The 22,775-nt window shown below is 39.0% G+C and overlaps 1 protein-coding gene across 1 annotated transcript; it reads right to left on the bottom strand.

Annotated features, from left to right (window-relative positions):
• Nucleotides 1-144: 144 nt before the first annotated feature.
• Nucleotides 145-21,935, bottom strand: LOC102219283 (sortilin-like). The gene is made up of 20 exons (XM_023325161.1): nt 21,614-21,935; nt 11,601-11,663; nt 10,921-10,994; nt 10,721-10,823; nt 10,447-10,608; nt 10,225-10,298; nt 8,736-8,785; nt 8,529-8,656; nt 8,194-8,338; nt 7,824-7,979; nt 7,470-7,582; nt 7,287-7,389; nt 7,027-7,195; nt 6,011-6,195; nt 5,729-5,918; nt 4,402-4,518; nt 3,990-4,098; nt 3,097-3,209; nt 2,869-2,995; nt 145-2,665 (listed from the first exon to the last, which is right to left on the bottom strand). The coding sequence occupies exons 1-20, from the start codon at nt 21,842-21,844 to the stop codon at nt 2,651-2,653; spliced, it is 2,427 nt and encodes an 808-aa protein (XP_023180929.1). The 5' UTR covers nt 21,845-21,935; the 3' UTR covers nt 145-2,650.
• Between the last annotated feature and the right edge of the window lie 840 nt (nt 21,936-22,775).

Genomic DNA, 22,775 nt, shown 5'->3' with positions numbered 1-22,775 from the left:
TAAGGCTTGCAGAGAACTTTTAAAAAATAAAAACTCAGTTGTAGAAGCAAACACCTGTGGAGTGTATTTATTATCTTCAAACACTTGGGCCTCTGTTTGAAAAAAAAGCTGCCCAAAGCCTAATTAAACACACAAGAACACATATGAGAAATATTGTGTTTTACTTTTAATCCATAGATGCAAACAATTGTTACCAAACATCTGTACCACTGACCAGTTCAACCTGCATCCCAGCAGTAAATAAATCAAGAAGGGAAACAGGTCACACTCTCGGTCTGAAAAATGGACATTATGTACTGTAGCTGTACAATCATTTCAAAACTTTCACAGATCTGAAGAGAGTGCAAAAAAGTAATTCAATCCAGTAAATAGCTACTCAACTCTCAGACACTTGCGTAAATTGGGACAAATCAGGCGTTTCAACTTGCTTGCACAAATCCAACAGTTTTTGAGAAATCCCTCACTATTATGCCTGCTTAGTACCATATAGCTTATTTACTGGGTTGTTATTGCCTCTGCTATAGAAAACAAGCATTGACTATAAAACCCTGTGTGTTTGACAAATGTTCCAGGTCTTACAAAGCAGACAACAGAAATGTGACAAGTCAAGGTAAAAAAAAAAGTATAAAATTCAGTTAATCAAATCAAACACTGACAAAGCTTATGTAATAAGCCAGTAGAAAAATTAATACAACTGAGCTGTTATTACTGCAAAAGTACAACCTTAGTGATATTACATATTTGGATTCCACCATGATTATCATTCTAAAGTGTCCACAGAAATATGCTGATAATTTTAGTACCTGCATTGACGCCACTAGGAAAAACATGAGTTCAAGTTTGTGTTAGCTTCAACTTTATATCCAGGAAATGCTAAATAGTCTAATGTTGGGTTTACTCTTTACAATTTCACCTGAAACATCAGAGAAACTTACAATCAAAGTGCTTTGGCAACAATTCAAGTCTTTCATTTTTCACCATGCGAACAGGACAGAAGAAGAAAAAGGCTAGCGCATTTAATATCATGGAAGAAATGGTCATGTTTAAGTTCAGAGTGTCACTTCACACAAATTTCCTCAATTGTTTCGAGCTCAGCAGTTTTGTTCGGTCACGTAAGGCGATAGCTGTTCATGTATGAAAACTATTTGGAAGGGACAGTAGCAGTAATTACATTACAAATGTATTTTACAAAATTCTCCGGTTATTCATAGAAGATGTCACAGCAGCCAATAACTCCTGTGATTTTCTACAGTGGCATTTTTAACCACTAAATAAAATCAACAAATGACTGCCTTACTGCACTAACATGTTTCATATTTTGAAGAGTAACCAAGAAAAATTATGCTCTTTATCATGTCACTTTTATACCCTAAGCCTAAGGAAAAGAAAGAAATTTTTCTGGAGTCAGAAAGATTCCTGTGAAACAGATTTTTTTAAGTGACTTATCTAAAAAAAAGTTTCTTAACACTGAGTTATTTTTCCAAAATTGAATAAAAATACATGAAACAGGTTAGATTTTTGACTCATTTTCTGCATAAACATTTTTCTATTGCAACAAAACACATTTATTTTGAAACTTTTCACATATTTTTCAGCCAATATGCCAGCGCCTGGTATTTAAAAACAGCTGGATGAAAGAGAATGTTAGCATCTAGCTTGTTATTTACAAATAATATATTCCCAATCCTTTACCTTGAATGTATTTAACAATGACAAATACTGCAGACATGGTCCCAGCAGGTTAATAACATGACTTTTACACGACCCACATTTCACTTAACGGGCCAAATCTGTGTTTATTCTACTTTAGAAACTGATCTGCTACAGCTATTTTTGCAAAAGTGGTCATTATTAGAAATTTATTGATAAGTACATATTCATAAAAAATTGATAAACATTTTCCAAACTTGAATTAAAATACTTTTTTCAATTTAAACATAATTTCTTTAGTCGATGGAAACAAAATCAAACCGTACTTATAGGATATTCTTACCGTTTTGAACCTAGATGTCACAGGAGCAACTTGAAGAGTTTGTATGTTAACAGTGTCACTTACTGCAAGAAGACCAACAAAATCTGTTCAGTTTTGATCAATTAAGAATCAAAGACTTTTACTCTTAGCAGAGATCGTAAAAGTAACAAGCCACACATTGCTAAAAGTCAGGATAAGATGACAAAATATTGCTCACAGTTGCTTCTGATAAAATAGAAATAGCTTATTTAAAAAAATACATCTAACTATTAAGAAACTCTAGAAAAGTGAGTAGTCTTCTAAAAATTTGGTGATGACATACTCCATATGCCACAGAAATGTATCTGGCAGGTTTTACATTTACAAAGTACTAAAATGACAGCAGGCAACATCTCTGGACATAAAAAGGATGATTCTGTTATGTTTTCTGTTGCTTGGTTGCTCCCTTAAACATCCTGGCAGGCCCATTTGTTCAGAAGGCTTTTCTCTGTCCCAGACTATTTACCCCCTTTTTTTAAGAAGCCAAATCTGACACAATCATGCAACATATCAGCGCAAGTTGCTGCAGGGTCATCCATCCACCAGGGGCAGTGAGAAGTGAGAAGCACATGTTAAAATGAGAATGTTGGAGCAACAGGGATCCTCAGCCATCTTGAAAGCCTCAACTGTGGACAAATTTTATTCCAAGAGATCCTATCAAAAGACACAAGCAAAAAAAACCCAAGACTTTAGTTTTGCAAAGGGTTTCAATTTTTATTTTAAAATATAGTCTATAAAATATGGTGTGCATTTGTACTCAGCTCCATTTAATCTGATTCTCCAGCACAAATTAAGAACTCAGATTTTTGCTGTCATATACAACCATGCTAATGGGTTTATGTGTAAGTATTACACACTTGATCTGAATCATCGTTGAACTGTGTTTTTTCTGTCTCCATGTAGTTGGTGTCGACATCATCTACTCCCTCGATTTTGTTTGCTTCCACGTGTTCCCTCATCACAGAGTATCGGTGAACGAGGAACCTGGAGAAAACAGAACATTAGTTTGAGGGGGGAGAAAGGAGCAGGAATGTGAGCAGTGTTTGGGGGTGTGGGTGGTGAGATCAGAAAAAACGGCAACTCACCGTCCACCACAGACGTACTTCTTCACTAGCCAGGCACCTGCGAGAACACTCACCAGGAGTATCGCCATGACAACCATCACTATGACAGCAGCGCTAGGTGAACTGCTGTCAGTCTGTTGTGTTCAGCGATAGAGACAAACAGATGAGAAGAAGCAACAAAATCTGACGTAGCTTTTTTTTTTCTCCTCAGCTGTAACAATAATCACCTGCACAGTAAACATAAAACATTCTGCAAAACATCAAGGGCACTGTATCTATCCTACAGCTCAGGGTTTTTGAGCTTAATACATTCATTTCAGGTTGTTTTTTTTTTGGAGATTTGTAGCCCTGTGATGAATTGGCGACTTGTTGTCCGCTGGAGATAGGCACCACCCCCCCTTGCAACCCTGCAAGGATAAGCATGTTGAAGAATGGATGGTTGAATGGATAAAGTATTGATAAAGCGTGGTACAAGTACCTTAAAATTAATGGTTTTGGAGATATGGTGATTCCACCATGTCACTTTTCCTCTAACACTTGATCTTTCAGAATTTTGTTTTTTTACATTCTTTACCATCCTCCTAACTTTGCATGGTGGCAAAGTAAACTTGGATCCCTGTCCAGCCATGTTCTAGTTCGAATAAAGATAAACCCTAAAATAAATTGTTGTTATGGAAACTGTGAGACCACAAGATGCCACTCTTTTCTGCAGCTCTCAAACAGCGGGCTTTTTCTTTTACATCCCTGACCCTCCTCACTCTGTAAAGTAAACGTGGGTCCTCATCTAACCTTGTTTGTCACAGTTCAAGCTGCTTAAAACCTTTTTGTTTTTTAAGGGGGTAAGTCAAAAGAGAAGCTGCATGTCCATCTAACCAATGCAGTCAGCTTGCTTTCTAAGACTGAGATAAACTGACCAGAGATTTGGAATGAAGGGCGTCACTGATGCACAACCTCCTTAAGTCGGTCTCCTTTCTCTCCGGCTGAAAACCTCCTTCACACTGGTTCCCAGGAATCTTCCGGTATCTTAAATTTGGAGACAAACGTCACATGCATGGATTAGGTGATAAAAACAAAACAGAACGTTTTCTAAGCTTCCGGTCGTGATCATGTCACCAGTAAAGACATTTTAACTTTTTGTTTTTTGTATCCAGTCTGCTTAGAAAATATATGTGTACATTAACAAGCTGTTGAATAGCTGAATAAAGTGACATCTAAACTGCAAGCAGAGTACAGGCTCAGAGAAGAAATATAATTCGATAATGCAACAATGCCCGAGGTGAAACATCAGGATTTGAATGAATTTCAAAGTGTGACCAGCCTACTCACCCACTGGTCTGCAGCTGCTCAGTCGTCCCATTCAAACAGAACTCCAGAGCGTGGCCCACCAGCTCCTTCTGCTCCACACACTCCGACTTGTTCTCCGGCCGGTAGTAACCGAAGTCACTGCGGGTGAAAGGTTTTTGTGCCCCATATTTAATAAGTTACAAATAAAACAGTGAATATACACAGTATTCTGCAGAAGTTGAAATCTAAAACCTTCCCTCACTTATGAAAATCAAAATATTTAAACTATGGCAAAGCAAAGTGACAGATTACTAATTAAGATTTTCTAGATGCATTATTTGACTTAGAAAACCGAGGTATACATGAAAATTACTTCAGGTACATTTATTTTATATTTTTATAGACCAACACGTTCTCCTCAGTTTGTATTCTACATATTATCTATGAGAAATAGGACTCTGTGTCACTTCATATTCACCCACCACAGAAACAGCAAGTTTATCTGAAAGTTGCAAAGCAACTCTGATCAACTTTAAAAAAAAGTAAAGAATAATCTATAAATATTTTTATAGAGGGGTCATTTTGGCACAGACAAATTTCTTAATTATTTTGCAATGCTGAACTTTTCTGCTACTGAAATAAACATGAGAAATGGTTTGGATTATTGTTATTCTATTTTCATCTGGACATTTTGCTGCTACTATAAAACATGTTTATTTTGTACATCGTTGTTTGTGACAGTACATGTGGTTTTCCTCATTTTGTAAAGTGTCACATTTTATTTACACTCAAAGAAACAGGAAGCCATGAATTGTTACTCAAACGCTTCTCTGATTAAAAGACTCTGATGGCCTTTGATATAAGTTACATAGAAATAAACGAAATGCTTCATTTGTTTTAGGAGTACCAGTATCGGAGGCATAGTTTGATCATAAAAAATGTTTTCTCTCCCTTTGATAAAATCTACGTAAATTAAAAGTTGGATAAAAAAAAAACACTGTGATAGATTAATATACACTGCTCAAAAAAATAAAGGGAACACTTAAACAGGTGTTTAACACTTAAAGTGTTCCCTTTATTTTTTTGAGCAGTATATTTAAACAGATCTTTACACTTTTTACCAAGGATTTCAATTATGTACTGTACGGTCCTGTACTTCTTTAGCTCAGGACTTTAAAAAGTGCAACATATAATCATTGTCATTCTTATTGTATTGATAAAATCTGTCACGTGATACAATTTTCCTAAAATAAGCAAACACATTTTTGTATTTTATTTTATTTTTTACAGGAATATTCTATATCGAAACTTAAAATTAGTTTTGTACATTTCAATTTTACTGAAGAGGTAACAGGAGAGAAGGACAAACCAATGGTAATCTGCCGCTGAGCACGGACAAGGCAAGTGCTTCTTGGTAATGGCGAAGTCTCTTCCATTCCAGCACACTGAATCTTTCCTCAGGCGTAGGAAGGTCTCTCTGAAGCCCATCACGCAGCCGTCATTCGAGCCACTGGGGTCTGCAGAGTGAGCCAGCCACTCTTCATAGTCCCCTTCATTGCCTGCACGGCGACAGACGCCTCTGAGCTGAAGCACACTTGCCCTCATGCATTATAATCCAACATCACAGGTGTGTTCCTTCAACTGTACTCACAGTCCCTGGAGAGGACCTTCCTAAAGTCTATGGTGATCACCACCCACTTGGTGTAGTCGTTCCTGTAGCCCCACAGGCTGACGTTCATGGAGCGAGAGCCAGGCTCGCTGTCCATGCCGCTGAAGTGCAGCGGGTCGCTGGTGAAGTTATACGTATGCCAGCATTGGCCTTCATCTGTGGAGAACCTGAAGGGGAGCAGGGAGAAGTGATGGCACCTGGTAAGGCATCCATACTTTATTTTCTCTGAATTTTAATTTTTTTTTAATTACAACCAAAAACGTCCCTGTGTTTTTTATCAAAATGTTATATGAGAGAGGAAGACAAAGGCAATTTGTCAAATTTCCTTGTAAATGTAATTCCGAAAAGTGTGGCGTTCATTTATATTCAGCCCTCTTTACTCGAAAGGTCGAAAATAAAGTTCAGTGCAACAAATGGTAGCATAACAGGAGTGTCATGCTTTGAGGCTGCTTTTTTCAGCTCAGTAATTGATGATAGTGGGGGGATACAGCATTCCTGCAAAAGATGTGAGACTAGGGTGGCAGTTCAACTCCCAGCTGGACAATGACCCTAAATAAACACTCAGAGCTGCAGAATAGTTCAGGTTTAAGCATATGCATGACTTGGAATGGTCCAGTCACTGTCCAGATGTAAAAGCAATTGAGAATCTATGTGGCAAAAGTTAAAAATTGTTGGTCAAACCAACTGGATTTTTCCTCATTTTACTAACCATGGATGTCCTTTTGAGATACAATACATGTTCTAAAAGGAAATAGAAACCTTTATATATCAATCAAATACTTAAATCAATCAAAAAAATTAATACTCAAGAGAGAAGCGTTAAATACTTAATCAAAGCAGTGACACTCTTCTGCTTTAAAAGTTGCTTTAAAATTACAAACCAACCAAGTCCTAATTACTTGAGGGTATCAGAGTAAAGCTTGTTCATAACACCTGGGCTATGAAAACCCCAAACCTAAATAAAATAAAGTATGCTAAACCTAGAGATATAATCTCACTTTATCTGGTTGATAGGTGAGTTGGTGTGCTCCACAGCAACCAGCAGTCCTCCAGAGTCCAGGATCGCATAATGATGGGGACCCTTCAGAGCCTGCAGCCATGAGTAGCCCCCGTCATCAGACACGTACACGTCAGGAGCAAGAACAGACTCCGAGTCTCCAACATTGCCTGAAGAGAGGGAACAGGAAGCGACGTGAAGATTAATTCAGCAGACAGTACAGAGCAGATAGAAGGATGTTTGTGTGTTTCCCTGTCCTACCGTGAGCCAGGATGAGACCCACGGCGTTGGACTGCGAGAGCGGCAGCACGGGAACGTTCATCTTCATGGCTGTGCTGTACGAGGCATATATGTGAAGCTTGCACTGTAACATCAAGACGAGCAGCACTGAAAACATGGAACTTTGCAACACTTCATCCACAAAGCAACAGGAGCTCGTCTCACTCTGCTTGGTCTGTTGGTGGAGGTCTCAGCATCGCAGTCGGTGTTCTGGGGTCTGCGCAGTGGCTGCCACTTGGCTCCTTGGTCATACGTGATCACTGTCTCTATGTTACCGTCTGCCAGAACACAAAAGTGCCAGATCAGCTATATCAGACAGCAGATACTCAGCCGAGAAAATAAAAAAACATATGATATATCCCATTAAATTGTTTTAAATATAATGTGGCCTAGAAATTACATTTCTGTGATAAAGTCGGATGTGGGTTGCATTTGCCTGCTGTGTGAACACAGCCATAGTTTAAGATGAGTTTGTCCTTTTTCCTGAGTGACAATAACATTAGGTCCATGTTGACCCACCTTCTGTGAGTATGCTGGTCAAGTAGACGCCCCGCAGGGAAGAAATGGCGGTGAAGTCTGTGTCGCTTCCTGTGGTTGTGTAGAGATGGCGCTCCAGTGACTTGGAGAAGACAGTTCCTCTGTCATCCGACACGTAGATGGTTCCAACACCTGAGTCTGCCCCAGACAGGACATAAAACACACTCAGTATTAAAGTCTGTGCTCTAAACTGTGACCCACTAGTGGATCCTTACAGAAAGCTGTTCTGATTTTCAGGAATCTTTCTTTGCCTGTGGGTGAGGCTTATGCGCTATCTGAATGATCAAAAATCAGAGACACAGTCAACATCTTTAGATGCAATCAGCACTAAAGATGGCTCACTACCACTGACCTCCGGGGTCATCCACGTGCATGAAGATCATGTCCTGATTGGCTGCGAGGATGGAGTAAAACTGCTGATGGTCGACAGCAGGAAGCTGAGCAATGTTCCAGTGATCCCCGCCGTCTACAGAGACATGGATCACACGCTCTGTACCCTAACGCACAAAAACACATGTGACATGCCTGATTTAAGGTGTACTAGTAAATTTTATCCAATGCAATGTCTAAGAAGGAGCAAAGCAGCTTGGAAAGTTCTCAATTGACTGGATACTTTACAAACCTTTGCTTAGTTTTCATGAAGAAAAACAATGATGAGCCAAAAAAATAAATAAAAGACACACATACCATCCCGGTCATGATGGACGAAAAGACAAATTTTCCTCCAAGGACAAAGGAGTAAACTCTGGATGCAATTGTGTGAAACGTTTTGCCATAGTCCATTGTTTTCTTTAAATCTAGCATCCCTTTGTCATCTAAAAGGAAAATGAATTATTTTAAAAAATTTGGACTGAATTACATGTTAATGTACAACACTGTATCATCCTGTCTTACTGCATGATCCATTGGTGTTGGTTGTTATGTAGATGCTGTTTCTTGGACCCCTGAAACAAGAAAAGGGGAAACAGAAGAAAGCCTAAATATAATTTTAAAAAATTTACTTTCCTAGTTTAAAGGTAAAAAAGAAATGTGACGGTTTAATTAATGCACTCGTTTCATCCTCCCACGCAGCACTCCAAGCTGTGCTGCCAGACAAAGATGACAGTTTTTACACTGCAGCTGGATCAAGGATAGCAGGCTGAATAGGAGACACATTCCTGAGTCATGATTCAGCCTGAGAACCACATCAGCTTCTGCTCTTTGTGGTCAGTGTAAGGCTCGGGCCCAAAATGACTGTGGTGGCTGTGCAGATAAGCAACCGTGGGCCAGCTAATCAGAGAAAAGCAGAGTCAGGAAAGCCATCTGAACAGTGAGGCAGAAGAGAACAGCTGGAAAAACAATGAATAAAAAATGACGCTCATTCATCCTGTAGAAAAAGCAACGACGGGCATGCAGACTGCATGGGCACAAACAAGCAGTCTACAGTGCGCAAACATGACAAAAATATCTTGGTCATCACTTTATTTCGTTCAGGAACTGTGGTGATACTCTAAATGTATTGCTTCACCAGTACTTAGCAATAAACTCAAGAGGCAAAAGATGATTTAAATGTGTATTTTTTTTGAAGCAGTAAAACGCCATACCTTGTTTTCCTCAACAGAACAGTAAATTTTGTGATTTTTTTATTTTTTTTTTACTCTACATTTCTGAGAATTAAACATACAATAAATATCTGCAAGATCAAATGGTGTCATAAAACATTGTCTTTTATTTTTCTGGATATTAAATTAAGTTACATTTTAATATGCTTCAGTTATATAGGTAAAAGTGTTTAACATCAGTATTTGGAAAACTTTTTTCCCTCCCTAAATTACTTTTTATTTTTTGCTCGTAATTCAGATTTTTACACTTGGTTGGGCTTTTTCTAATAATATCAAATGACATTTTGTAATCATTTATTGTTTACTATTGCATTTGATTGTTTTGGTTTTTGTTAGCGAGAATAAATCTGAATATCAAATGTTATATTTTTATCTGTCTGAAACTGATTGAGTCAAAAAAAAGGCTCAGAAAATTGCCTGCTCCTTTACTAGTCCAACCTTGTAACACTTTTAGTAGTTTCCAAAACACTTCTTATGTCATGGTTTAGTCATTTAGATAAGATTAGAGCTGTTAAAACAGCAGGCCATGTTGAGCAAGACAAGACAACATGATGACAGATAAGAATTTATTTTTTTATCTGTTGCTCATCTGTCTCCCTTTCTAGCTATCTTTTTTCATTAGAAAATAGATAGCTAGCCTCCTTTTAGGAGGCTAGCTATCCCTTTCAACTGTTAGGCTTATTTCAGTAACATGTTTTATGTAATTTACAATTTAAAATGTTCTTAATGTAAGTGAAACTTCAGCAGCTGATACTAGTAGATATTCTGAGAGAAACTCTCACCATCTGACCAAACACACACTGTTGTGTATTTTCCTCCAGGTGGAGCCAAAGTTATCAGACAGCCACAGATCCAGCTGGAAAGGAAGTAAAAATTTGAGTCATAAATAATGTTGATCAGGAGTAAAATGACTGGCTCCTGAAGAAAGAATAAGTGACAGAGTCGGGGAGGTCCAGTTTAGCTCCACTAAAACTCAACATTCTTGGCAAACAGAGCGCTGCTACCGTGATACTGAGTGTCAGAAGTGTGTTGCTGTCCCCGGGGTTGTACAGCATCTGAATGAGGGGCACAAACGGCAGGTCCGTCGGTTCAAAGGTCAGACCAAAGTCCCGCGAGCGAAAAAGTCGAAACCCACCGAACTCAGACACATCACCAGTGAGGATCACCTGAATCCAAACAAAAATGATTTAATGATTTTAAAATATATATATATATCATAAAAAAGACACAAATACAAGATGCATCATCTATTAGCTTGGCTCTTAACGAAGGGCTCACCTTTCCTGAATGATCCGGACTGACGGCGATGCCAAACTCTGTCTGGATGAAAGTGTGGTTGATCACATTAGTCACGTCTTTGAACGTCTTCCCGTAGTTTTCACTGACACACACACAGAGAAGCCCTGGTTTAGTCGCACAGAACATAGCAACCTTAAAACACCAACTAATCCGTCTTTGTTAAAGGAGCCATTCCTCACCTCCTGTAGAGATTAGACTGGCCAAATCGCATTAAGAACAACGGTACCTGAAACGTCGTCAGGACCAGGAGCACCTGTGAAGAAAAGTGTTGCACAACAGCTCTCATATACGTACACTTTATATAAATAGATACACCTAAATATAGTGTGTAATTCTCAAAATATTTTATTAGGAATTCAAGACACAGACCCGAAGTAGGAGAGAATCGAGACGAATTAAAATAATGCATGGTCTGAACAGTTTCTTCTAATAAAAATTTGAAAAGTGTGGAATGCATTTGTGTTAAAATTAATTTTCTATCTTTGCAATATAGTTCAAGTTCAAACAGACTGGATGGAAAATAATAATCTTCATATCTTTTTATAAATCCCTAATTGGATTTATGTCTCAAATTTGACTAGACCTTTCTAACACATAAAATGGCTTTTATTTATACCACTTTACTATACCACAGATACCACTATAACACAGAACATCTTTTAAATTCAGCAATTATGCTGAGATTAAATTCAAACACAAACACATACTGTACATTTTCTAATTATGGGACTTCTGGTTGCACTGGATTTTATTTAGAAACAAAAAGAGCTAAACAAGAAATGCACGTCACGTTTGGTTGGAAAGTTAAATGCACCTGAATACATTGCAAACCAGTGTATAGATATGTGAACAAACTCACCCCTGATCCGTCTCCCACCCAGGCAAGCGAGAGTGAGCCCATTGAGCGCACTTTGAACGTATACTGAAACAGAAGAGACTAGACTGAGAAGGTGAAACAATCTTCATGCAGAACAAGCAAAAGCTGACAGAGAAAGTTAGAATATGCTGATGGAATTTGCTTAACACTATTTTGGCTTTAAAACATGAATCCCCCAAAGGTAAATGTAGACATAGTTTGAGAGTGTTCCTGTTGTTTCTTTGTGCAGCAGACACACCAGCTGAGAGGACAGAATGTCCATACTGTCCAAAGTAACTCCGTCATTTGGATGCACTCTGCACGTGTGACCTACATTCTTGTGTAAATCACAAAGATTAGGTCAGACAACAAAACAACCACCGAGGACACCTACCATACATTAGAGCTGAACAGACTCCACTCAAATTCATTCAAAAAAAAATAAATAAAATTTAACTGTTAGTGTTAGCATACTTTTAAATGCATTTCTCAACCAACTAAGGATTTAAGGTAAAACTATATTTCTAAAAAAACATGGAAAAAAACAGTTGTGGCATAATACTAGAAGCAGCGGAGAGAGAGTTTAGATTTCAAAGCAAATGCTGTGACTGGAAACGACATTCCCATCCATTCGTCCGCTGTGACTCTTAACGTGTGGGTTTTAAGGCCTCGTCTCACACTGTTTGGAATGCAGCAAGGTTTATTTTGTTTTTGTTATTTTTCCCTCCCTTCGCTCATCAGCTGATGAGGCGGGCATGTTTACAAGGTACGTGCAGGCTCAGGGGGAGTCTGCAAAGCTCTGTAAATCTGCAGAAGATTGCATGGTCTGTTGTCTGTGAGCTGAAAATTCCTTGTAAACAGGCCCAAAGGAAACAGGCCTGCTCTCTTCTGTCCAACTCTGCAAACACAAATTTGAGTCTCCTCTGCATAAATCACCCCATAACACTCTCCCATCATCCATCTGTTCTGTTTTCTCTATTTTTGATCAGCTAAAGAGCTGGCAATAGAAGTGGTGCTAGTTTTTAACAGTTCAGTGAAACTGCTAGGCAGTTCTTGAAACTCCTACATGAAATGAAATTTAGTCAGTGACATTCACACATCTCCGAGGCCTAGTTGAACCTGGAGATTGAAGTAAAGCTAAAGTGTTAACTGGAAGTGTACATACAAGGATTAAGTTGATCAGTTCAGGGCTTTTAAAGATTTTATTGAACTGAGCTTTTTCCATAGTGGAAAGTTTATGGAACACAAGATTTTGGTTCATAAGTTTAAATTTAGTGGATTTTATTTTTTTTTAAATTGCAAGGTCAATATCATGTATACAACCCCCTCTTATGTCCCTTAACAAGTTCCAGAGAAACCACACACTTTTCTAACAACCAACCAGGTCCTGGAGCAATGCTGGTAGTCCTTCATCTGATAGTTACAAATGAAGGACTGTAATTCATTGGAATTAGGGGTGGGAACTTCTGGTAGTGTTTGGCAAAAATACATTAAGTAACATACATAGTTCTTAATGCAAAAATACATTAAGTAACATAGTTCTATTAATTCAATCCAATTTAAGGTGGTGTATAGTTAATAGTCTAAACTAAAAGAAATATATAAGGATGTTTCTGTGTTAAGTGCTCTAAGGACCGGGGGACTTTGAATCGCCTTTTGTTTTCAATGTCCAAAGAGACTGCCTGTTTGGTGTCACTTGTTTGATTTTCTTTCTGGGACAATTGGCAGGGAGGTCCCATGCACCCATCTACTGAATTTACTTGATTTAGATGCATTTCCATTAACCATAAAATTGAGCAAATTGAATTGACAAAAATAAATCTGCTTAAAGGAAACATGGTAATTTTGAAGAAAACTCAAGTTTTTCGATAATGTGTTTGAGAACTAGGATGTGATGTTTTCAGCCGTATTTAAGTGGACATATTTTGCAAAGCCGCAGTGGAAACACTTATTGTGCATCACATGAGTCACATGATCAACAGATGTTACCACTTGCAAAAATGACGAAGAAGACAGTGAAAAATAGTAGGAGGATGGTGGTTTGTTTTTGGGGGTTTTTATTCAGACAAGGTGCAGCTGGCTCATGAACTGTGCTTTTCATCACACAGTTCATAAAAAGTTGTGTGTCATTCGACGTGTTGAATCCATAGCTCTTCTAAAATTTTATGCAATTTTCCATCAAATTTTGAAGATCCTTATAAACACAAGGTCAGATTAGGTAAAATCTGAAACTCTTAGTCAGTTTTGGTCCCACTGCATTTTGGGGTATGAAGAGGAATGAATGCAAGTACATAATTCACACTTTTCAGGCTTTCTACTGTAAAAAAAAATTGTACATATCATTCCTCCTCCACTTTACAATTATTCACTATTTTCTTTAGTTGCATAAAATGCCCCAAAAATATAATGATTTTTATATTTTGCAATGTGACAAATGTGAAAGACACTGCATCTATATCTGACCCCCTGAAAATCCAGCTGGACCAAATCAGATTGAATGATCAGAGGTGAAACAGTCATTGAACAACTTGCCAACTGAGCAGTCTGCTTTTAGTAAATGATGATGAGCATATAACGTAGTAGATAAAGTAGATTTATTGAGAACTAACAAGCTATTGACTTAGCAAGAAGCTAAAATCAGGAGATGTCCCTACATGAGGCCTCAGTACAGACATGACCTCATGCTGCTGCACCACCTGATGAATGCAGTCTAGATCTGCTCCTGAAAAGCCTCTCCAGCCCTTTATCTGCAGCTTCACTCTTGACACTGGCGGTCAACTCTGAGCCTTCTGACATGGACAGCAGTGTTTGGTCAGTGACCATCTTGCAGCTGCACTAGAAGAAAACATGCACATATGCCTTCTCAGACTTCCACAGCCGGCATGAAGGCGAATGGCCCCGAGTGTGGGTGACGTCCTCTCACAGAGGTCGGGATACCAATACAATGAAGTCCTTATTCCCTCTGCGCTAGCGTTCGACTTTAGCCCTGTTTACACACAAAGCTTCAGAAGAAGAGGTCAAGCTTTAGATCTCTGATCTAACACTCAAAGTTGTGTACACCAGGCCTATGTTACTGGACATAATGACACGCTGGCTAGAGCTACCTAAGTTATTACTCAGAAAAATCGTAAAAGAAGAGAAGCTCATCACAACAACAGGCCATGTTTTGAAATGAGGACAGAAGGATGGCAGCACTGGCTTTAGTCGATAGCGTGTAAGAATTACATCATGACTCATTGTGTTTAGCTGAGAAATACCACAGGTGTTAGTAATTCTGCTGCTAAAGTTGGCAACTTTTTTTTTATACCCCAGGAGTCAACTTTCAGGAATCCAATTTGATGGTTGGATTGTAAACAAATTAGCCACAGCTAACCTACTGTAGCTTTTCTTGTTTGCACTTATAATGGTGAAGTATGACATAAGGGGCAGAATGATGAAACTTAGAAATGTGATTAATGGTTAGAATAACAGTATGTAGGTCACTGATGTGGCACAAAGCTTAATGCAGTCGGCTTATCAGAAATAAAGTCACGCTGACATAAAAGATTCAATATCTGATGTCCATGAACAAAATATCTTGATCTGGAGCCAAATGTCAGCGCTATGTTATCTGGAATATTGCACTGCTTTTATATCTCTGAATATCTTGTATGTGTATTGGATTTTTTTTATTCATTTATGTAATAATTTCTTGTGTGTGTCCTTTCAGCTAGCTCATGAAAAGAATATGGTGGATCTGATTACATGGCCGTGTCAGATCAGAACTGCTCTGCTGCAGGAGTGTAAGATACCCCTTTCACTGCACGATTGGCTTTACTGACTTAATGGCACAACAAATCCGATTCAAGCAACAAAGTGGACAGGCCACAACAGAGATAAACTTGGCAGATACGAAAAACACATTCAACAGCACCAAAGACAGGAAGAAAAGAGGATAAATAAAAAATGGAAATAAAACAAGACTCAAAGAACTGAAGGTGTCTATTGCAACTAGCAAGTAGCAACTGTAATCTAGGGCGCCACATCTGGCCTAAGAAACAACACCAATGGTGCCATTAAGGCGACATTCACCTTAATGGCGAGTGTCACCTGAAAACAACCCAAAGCAACTGGGGAGGAACTGGGGACACAGGGTAGCCATCCCATCAAAGGAGAGGGTCAAAATATCCTGTTCCTCCCTGGTTGGTACAGAGGCAACACCAGCCATGCTGCCACACTGTCACTGCTTCAAACCCTCAGTGGTCAGTCCCCAAGACTGAATACCAGACAAAAACCTCTCTACAACCAGAGACTGTACATGCAACACAACACCACATGGGGGAGTCCAGTGTTTCATTGGACCCAACCAATCCCGATGTAACGCAAACAATCGAAGTTCACTAAATCCCGCTATATGTCAAGACAGAAAAAAAATCAGAGATAATTTTTGTCACACTTCATAAAAGTCTGTTTACATGAAAGGACGTAGCAGAGAGTATTTCTCAAGGAAGCTTTTGAAGCAAGATGCTCATTATCTTATTTCGTTCTGATGAGAAAAGTGCAACGTCATCGACAGTCATCTATTGGGGTCAAGGTCAGGGCCAGAGACTTAAAGCTAGAACTCACTCTGTGTTGGATAAAAATGGTTCATTAGAAGGAAAAGTTTGACAGACAACCCTGAACATCTTCTGCACAACAAAGTCCTCCAACAACAGTCTTCAGTCAGAGTTCCTCAGATCTGCTGTTGTAACAAACCCGTAAAGGAGATCCTCCCTTCCCAGTCAGAAACATATAATATATATAATGAGTCTTAAACATATAGAAACTTAGAAAATGGCAGCTCCTACAACATCTATTTCACTTTCAGAATTAATAACATATTTTTTAACTGGACAGATTTGAACTGAATAAAGTTAAGTGAAACAGAACTGATCAAAACTAAATTGAGTTAAGCCCAAGTGACGTAAAATGAATACAACTGTAATTAATTTGAACTGAAATAAATTAAAATACACTCCAGATGGCAGGCGTTAAGAGCTAATAAAATAATAATATAATAACTGGCCCCTTCCCCAAGCTGGAAGGCGTGGGGTTCTTTCCAACATGACTGTGCACCAAAACACAAAAAAAGTCCCGATTAGAGCAGGAGCTGTTAGTCAGGTCTTCCTGTGCAACATCAGGGTCTGACCTCACAAATGTACTTCTAGAAAAATGGTAAATTCCTATAAAAGCACTGCTACGCTTTCCGGAAGGTCTTCCTAAAGATTGAACCGCTACAGCAGGGAGCAAAAGCCATGCAATTGAACACTATGGATTAAGACTGGGATGCTCAGACACATCGGCAAATACTTGTGGAAAAAATTGCATTTGCCAAATTGAAGGAGGAAAATAAAATGACTAAGCACAGTTGTATTTTTCTTAAGACATAAAAATCTGGCACCTAGGAGCATTTAGTAAACTTGAGACCCGTTGTAATGAAGAATAATTGATCTACTGAAAAAAATGGTTTTTGAGCTCCACGAGAGAGTATTGTCTTCCATTAAAAAGGTTCACATTCCTTAATAACAAATCATGTTTTTACAAATTAAAATCATTCTTGGAATATTAATCATCCTTTGTTGGCATAAAAATAAACAATTACAAGTCACTTCCTGTGTGCAAACAAACCCCTGCCTGTCCAGGTCTTTCTCCCTCTACTTCCCTTTTAAACACCATGTGGAACATCATTTGCTCCTTTTCTGCTGTGACCCAGCTACCCTTCGCTCAGTAAATACAGCTTGTATTTTCTTTTTCTGTTTTTTTTTTTTCTTTTGCCAAAGAACCAGAGAACAGGATGGAGCCCAAAACAAGAAGACGGAATAAAAACACAACCGGCTAGCTTGAAACCTGTCAGAGTCAGCAAAATAAATCTCAAATAAACACTCCAGAGCTTGGGCTGGCTGTCAAAACACAGAGCAGTTTATCAGGGTGTAAGCTGCGGAAAATGAACAAGAGGCAGAACCAGGTGAGGGTACCTGCTGATGCAAACAGTAATCTATATGGCAGATCCGATAACCACAGACCAGACGTTGGTCGGCAGAGATTGGATCAAGCTCAGCAAACAGCAAAAAAATAAAAAATAAATAAAAGAAGGGGAATGTCTGGGAGGGTTTCAGAGGCCCTGAGGAGCCGAGAGTCTGATCTCTGTGAGCACGCTGAATCGGTTTCATGCTCAGAAGTTAACCCAGGTGTTTGAACCGCAGGAATGATGTAACATCTGCCATTTCACACACAACAAGACGGAGACTGAGCTGTGGGACCTCAAACAGCTTTGGATAAAGCTATTATTGCTGCACATTCCCCTTTTCGTGCCCTCGATTACGGCAGTCACGCCGTACAGATTCTGTTGTCTGCTTAAGGATAAGGATAAAAGAATAAGAGAAAATTGGCCAATAGGAGATAAATTTAAAAAATATTACTCCAAACAAGACTACGGTTACATGTACATCTTTGATACATGTGAAATCAAAAAAAAAAAAACTTCACTGATGCCCTGAGATTTAATATCCTAAAAATTGACAGTTTGCAAATACCGACAGATTAGGATCTCGCTCCAACCTGCGTCAGTTAGTGAAAGTGACCTGAACTGATGACCTACATTTGTCTAAATCAATTAGACAAAGACTATGACAGATAGAAAATGTATCCACATTAATTCTGTCCAACGAATATTCATGTTTCCTGCATTGAACACCAACTTCTCTTGCCTTCTAGTGCCATTTTTTTCTGGTTTCCTATCAGCTTTGTGCACACAGGCTAAAATCCACATCCAGCACTTTGTGCACCGGCCAAATTATTAGTCGAGTTATTCAGTAACTATTTTGAAAGGAAGCATTTAAGGTATAGTTTATATGCTGAGCATCCACCTCCCCTTTAACTCGCCTGTTAAAGGGATGTTTTCCTTTCTACTGTTTCCACATGCATGGTGATTATGATGCAAAATTAATGCCATAATAAATTGAACTTGACTCCCATGTTTCATAGCTTTGATCAAATTGGAATATATGTAATTAAGTTTAAATCAGCCTAATATGTTTTAACAAATTTGACATATTTCTGTATATAAACTGGAATCATTTGTGATGCAAAGTGCCTTGATGTCTCTTCCTGATTTTTATTTTCTTTAAGACTTCAAGAAACCTAAGAGAAGTACACTGCCTGGCCAAAAAAAAAGTCGCCACCAAAAAATGGTCACACTAATATTTTGTTGGACCGCCTTTAGCTTTGATTACAGCCCGCATTCGCTGTGGCATTGTTTCAATAAGCTTCTGCAGTGTCACAAGATTTATTTCCATCCAGTGTTGCATTAATCTTTCACCAAGATCTTGTATTGATGATGGGAGAGTCTGACCACTGCGCAAAGCCTTCTCCAGCACATCCCAAAGATTCTCAATGGGGTTAAGGTCTGGACTCTGTGGTGGCCAATCCATGTGTGAAAAAGATGTCTCATGCTCCCTGAACCACTCTTTCACAATGTGAGCCCGATGAATCCTGGCATTGTCATCTTGGGAAGACAAAATCCATTGATGGAATAACCTGGTCATTCAGTATATTCAGGTAGTCAGCTGACCTCATTCTTTGGGCTCACAATGTTGCTGAACCTAGACCTGACCAACTGCAGCAACCCCAGATCATAGCACTGCCCCCACAGGCTTGTACAGTAGGCACTAGGCATGATGGGTGTATCACGTCACCTGCCTCTCTTCTTACCCTGATGCGCCCATCACTCTGGAACAGGGTAAATCTGGACTCATCAGACCACATGACCCTCTTCCATTCCTTCAGAGTCCAATCTTTATGCTCCCTAGCAAACTGAAACCTTTTTTTCTGGTTAGCCTTACTGATTAGAGGTTTTCTTACGGCTACACAGCTGTTCAATCCCAACCCCTTGAGTTCCCTTCGCATTGTGTGCGTATGGAAATGCTTTTGCGTTCACAATTAAACATACTCCTGAGTTCTGCTGTTGTTTTTCTTCGATTTGATTTGACCAAACGTTTAAGTAATCGCCGATCACGATCATTCAGGATTTTTTTCCGACCACATTTCTTCCTGGAAGACGATGGTTCCCCACCATCCTTCCAGTTTTTAATGATGCGTTGGACAGTTCTTAACCCAATTCTAGTAGTTTCTGCAATCTCCTTAGATGTTTTCTCTGCTTGATGCATGCCAATGATTTGACCCTTCTTAAACAGACTAACGTCTTTTCCACGACCACAGGATGTGTCTTTTGCCATGGTTGTTTAAGAAATGAGGAGTTACTCATTGCATCAGCTGGGGTTAAATAACTTGTTGCCAGCTGAAAGATAATCGCCTATGCAGTACTTATCCAATAGGAGGCTTGTACCTATTTGCTTAGTTAAATCCAGGAGGCGACTTTTTTCTTGGCCAGGCAGTGTATTTCTAAATAAGAAGTATTCCGAATTCTAAGTCGAGTTGGTTTGACAAATCCATGTTCTCACCTTTTGTTTTATGGGTTTTCTGCTTCATTTATCTCCCTGTCTAAACGGGAATTATTCAGCTATTTCTCCACTACATTTGTCTGACAGCTCTGGGTAAAAATTACTTTTCAAATTACAGTTTCTCTGTCCAAGCAGGCTCTGCGTCTCCACGTGTGGCCAATTCAGATTTGATTGTGCTTGATAAAAAATTTCCACTTGGAAATGACTCTTCTTCCTCTAAAACCTGCACTGACCATTATTGGGATCAGTCAGGAAAAAATAAGCATTTTGCCAAAGTATGCAAACCTGTTGATTTTTTCTTCTTTCATTTCATCAAGTTACACCCACCAACTTCAATGATTTTGTGTGACAGGCCTAGAAAATTGAAAATGTTTTACTAATAACTGAAAAGTATGGTGTTCAGTTGTATTGAGCCTCCTTTTGTGTAACCACACTTTGTTGCTATTACACCTCCAACTCTTCCTCACGCTGTTTCTACCACCAATGCCCATAGAGACTAGTGTTCACTATATGTTCTTGCTCCACCTACCTTCCCAGCAACACTATCCTACCCTGCTTACCCAGGATTGTCAGTGCAAACGACAAACGTCCTGTGATGCCTCCGTGTTTCACTGCAGGGATGGTGTGTTCAGAGAAATGTCCACGCAGCATTTTGAATGTTTTTCTGCAAACATAATTTGGCCAAAATCTTCTGCTTTGGTCTCATCTGGCTAAAAGTTTCGACCTGTGGAACGAACAATCCTTTTTCACGACTTTCTTTAAACAATGTTTTTCTTCTCTCCACATTTGCAAAACGAGCAATTAACAATTGCCCTATTAACAAATTCTCCTGTGGTTCATTTCTTATATGACTGATTAAACGGTGCTTCAAATATCTCACCAGCTTATCCTGTAAACTGTGATCCTTGGTCGTTATGTTCTTTATTAGTCTCTGACAAACCTCTGAGGTCTTCACAAAACCACAGCATTTATACTGCAATTAAATTACACACAGATGGGTACTATTTATACATTTTCCTTCCACTTCACAATTGCCTGTTACCTTTTGTTGAGCCATCACACAAGGTGCCAATAAAACACCATTACGTCTGTGGGTACAGCACGAGAGAATGTGGAAAAATTCAAGAAGTGTGACTACTTTTGGAAGACAATGGTGTTGTAGTTGTGGTAAATGAAATGGTTAAAGAGAGTGGACATGAGGGTATTAAACATTTTATATCTGGCAGGTGCAGCTGAGATTGTTACTTGGTATCACACAACTTTAAATAAACTGACTAGAAACAGGATTTTGTTCAAAATATTTCCTTTCCATCATATTTTTGGTACATAGTCCCAGAAGAACCTGATGAATTCACGTTGTACCAATTCACTAGTCTCCTAAAGTAGCAACAGGCTGTCTAACCAGAGAGTTTACAAGCTTGTTAGGAGTGATTTAGGAAAAGCACGGTGTATCTGGGTGACTTCACCAACTCTTTAATCAGATTCTTTTTACTTATTCGGCGATAATAACCCGATCCCTGCTGGTTTACAGTCACTTACAGTGCTGGTGCTGTTTTGCAGCGCGGATTCCACTCCACGCAAAGCCGTGCATGTCTGCTCATTCAGTCCAGCGCTGCGCCTCGACAGCTCCCTCCTCTCCAAGCTACGTCGCTCCTCAGCATCCCCGGGCTCTCCACGCAGCCTCCCGACCCGGGACAAGTCGCTTCCATCCTGCAGATGTCTGCCCAGCGCAGACGAAAACAACCCGAGCGCCAAAATGCAGACGATCATGACGGTTACAAAACAAAACCTGGCACCGCACAGCCTGGGACACTGAGAGCAAACTCCGCTGTCCCACCACTTGGCTTCTTCACATGTTCCCCCCTCCCCTCACCTCCGAAAGCATTCTTAATAACAGCCCATTCACCGCCGCGCGGGATTGGTTAGGCCCAGAAAAACCTGCAATCTAATTGGACGAGAGCTCGACTGAGGGAAAATTTGTTTTTAGCGTTACACTGCCCCCTGGTGGAAAGCCCGCAACTAACCTTCATTAAAGGATTTATTCTGTGAATCTACTGGCGTTCCAAGAAACTATAAAGGGCCAGCAGAAATGGGATTACACAACATGAATATTTTTACTATCAAACTGGCGAGTGGAAAATAAGTTTATGAATCCTTGGAACATGCTCTCATGTAAATGAAAACAACAATCTTTTTTTTTTTAGGTTGACTATGATGTTTAAAAGACAAGCAGACAATTTCAGCACATTTTATCATAATATAATTTGATGTGTGAATCTGAAGCAAATAAGAGAGTTGTTCTCTGCAAAATAATAAGGGATATTTCAATACTTTCATTTGTTTATGTTCCAATTTGAATGAAGCTGACTTTACTCATCTGGCAGCAATCCACAACAAATGCCATCTCTAAGCACCAAGACATCTTAGAGTGTAGAGATGACATTTGTTGTCAATTAATATCCACAAATATCAGATCAAACCAATCTAACAGGGATAAAATGATAATTTTCTATGTCTTAAAAAGCACTACTTTTTGTTTCAACCTTGGGTTACCATAACTAACTTGAATACACACACCCAAATATATTTTAAATATGACATTTGTTGAGAAATAAGTTTGTTGTGTTTTTTTTAAAGAGAAAGACAAGTTTAAGAAAGTTTATAAACACAGTCATGAGATACTAGTCTGAAATAAATCAAA

The sequence above is a fragment of the Xiphophorus maculatus genome, chromosome 20 (genome assembly GCF_002775205.1).
Source record: "Xiphophorus maculatus strain JP 163 A chromosome 20, X_maculatus-5.0-male, whole genome shotgun sequence".
Lineage (NCBI taxonomy): Eukaryota > Metazoa > Chordata > Actinopteri > Cyprinodontiformes > Poeciliidae > Xiphophorus > Xiphophorus maculatus.
The sequence above is the reverse complement of the archived record's forward strand: the minus strand, read 5'-3'. Positions and strand labels throughout refer to the sequence as shown.

Excerpts from the sequence above, each read along its gene's own strand:
- LOC102219283 (XM_023325161.1), bottom strand. The coding sequence starts at position 21,844 with ATGATCGTCTGCATTTTGGCGCTCGGGTTGTTTTCGTCTGCGCTGGGC. Across the intron at positions 6,196-7,026 it reads TCACCTATCAACCAGATAAA|GTTCTCCACAGATGAAGGCC; the intron begins GTGAGATTATAT and ends GCTCCCCTTCAG. Across the intron at positions 3,210-3,989 it reads CCCTTCATTCCAAATCTCTG|ACTGACAGCAGTTCACCTAG; the intron begins GTCAGTTTATCT and ends TGAACACAACAG.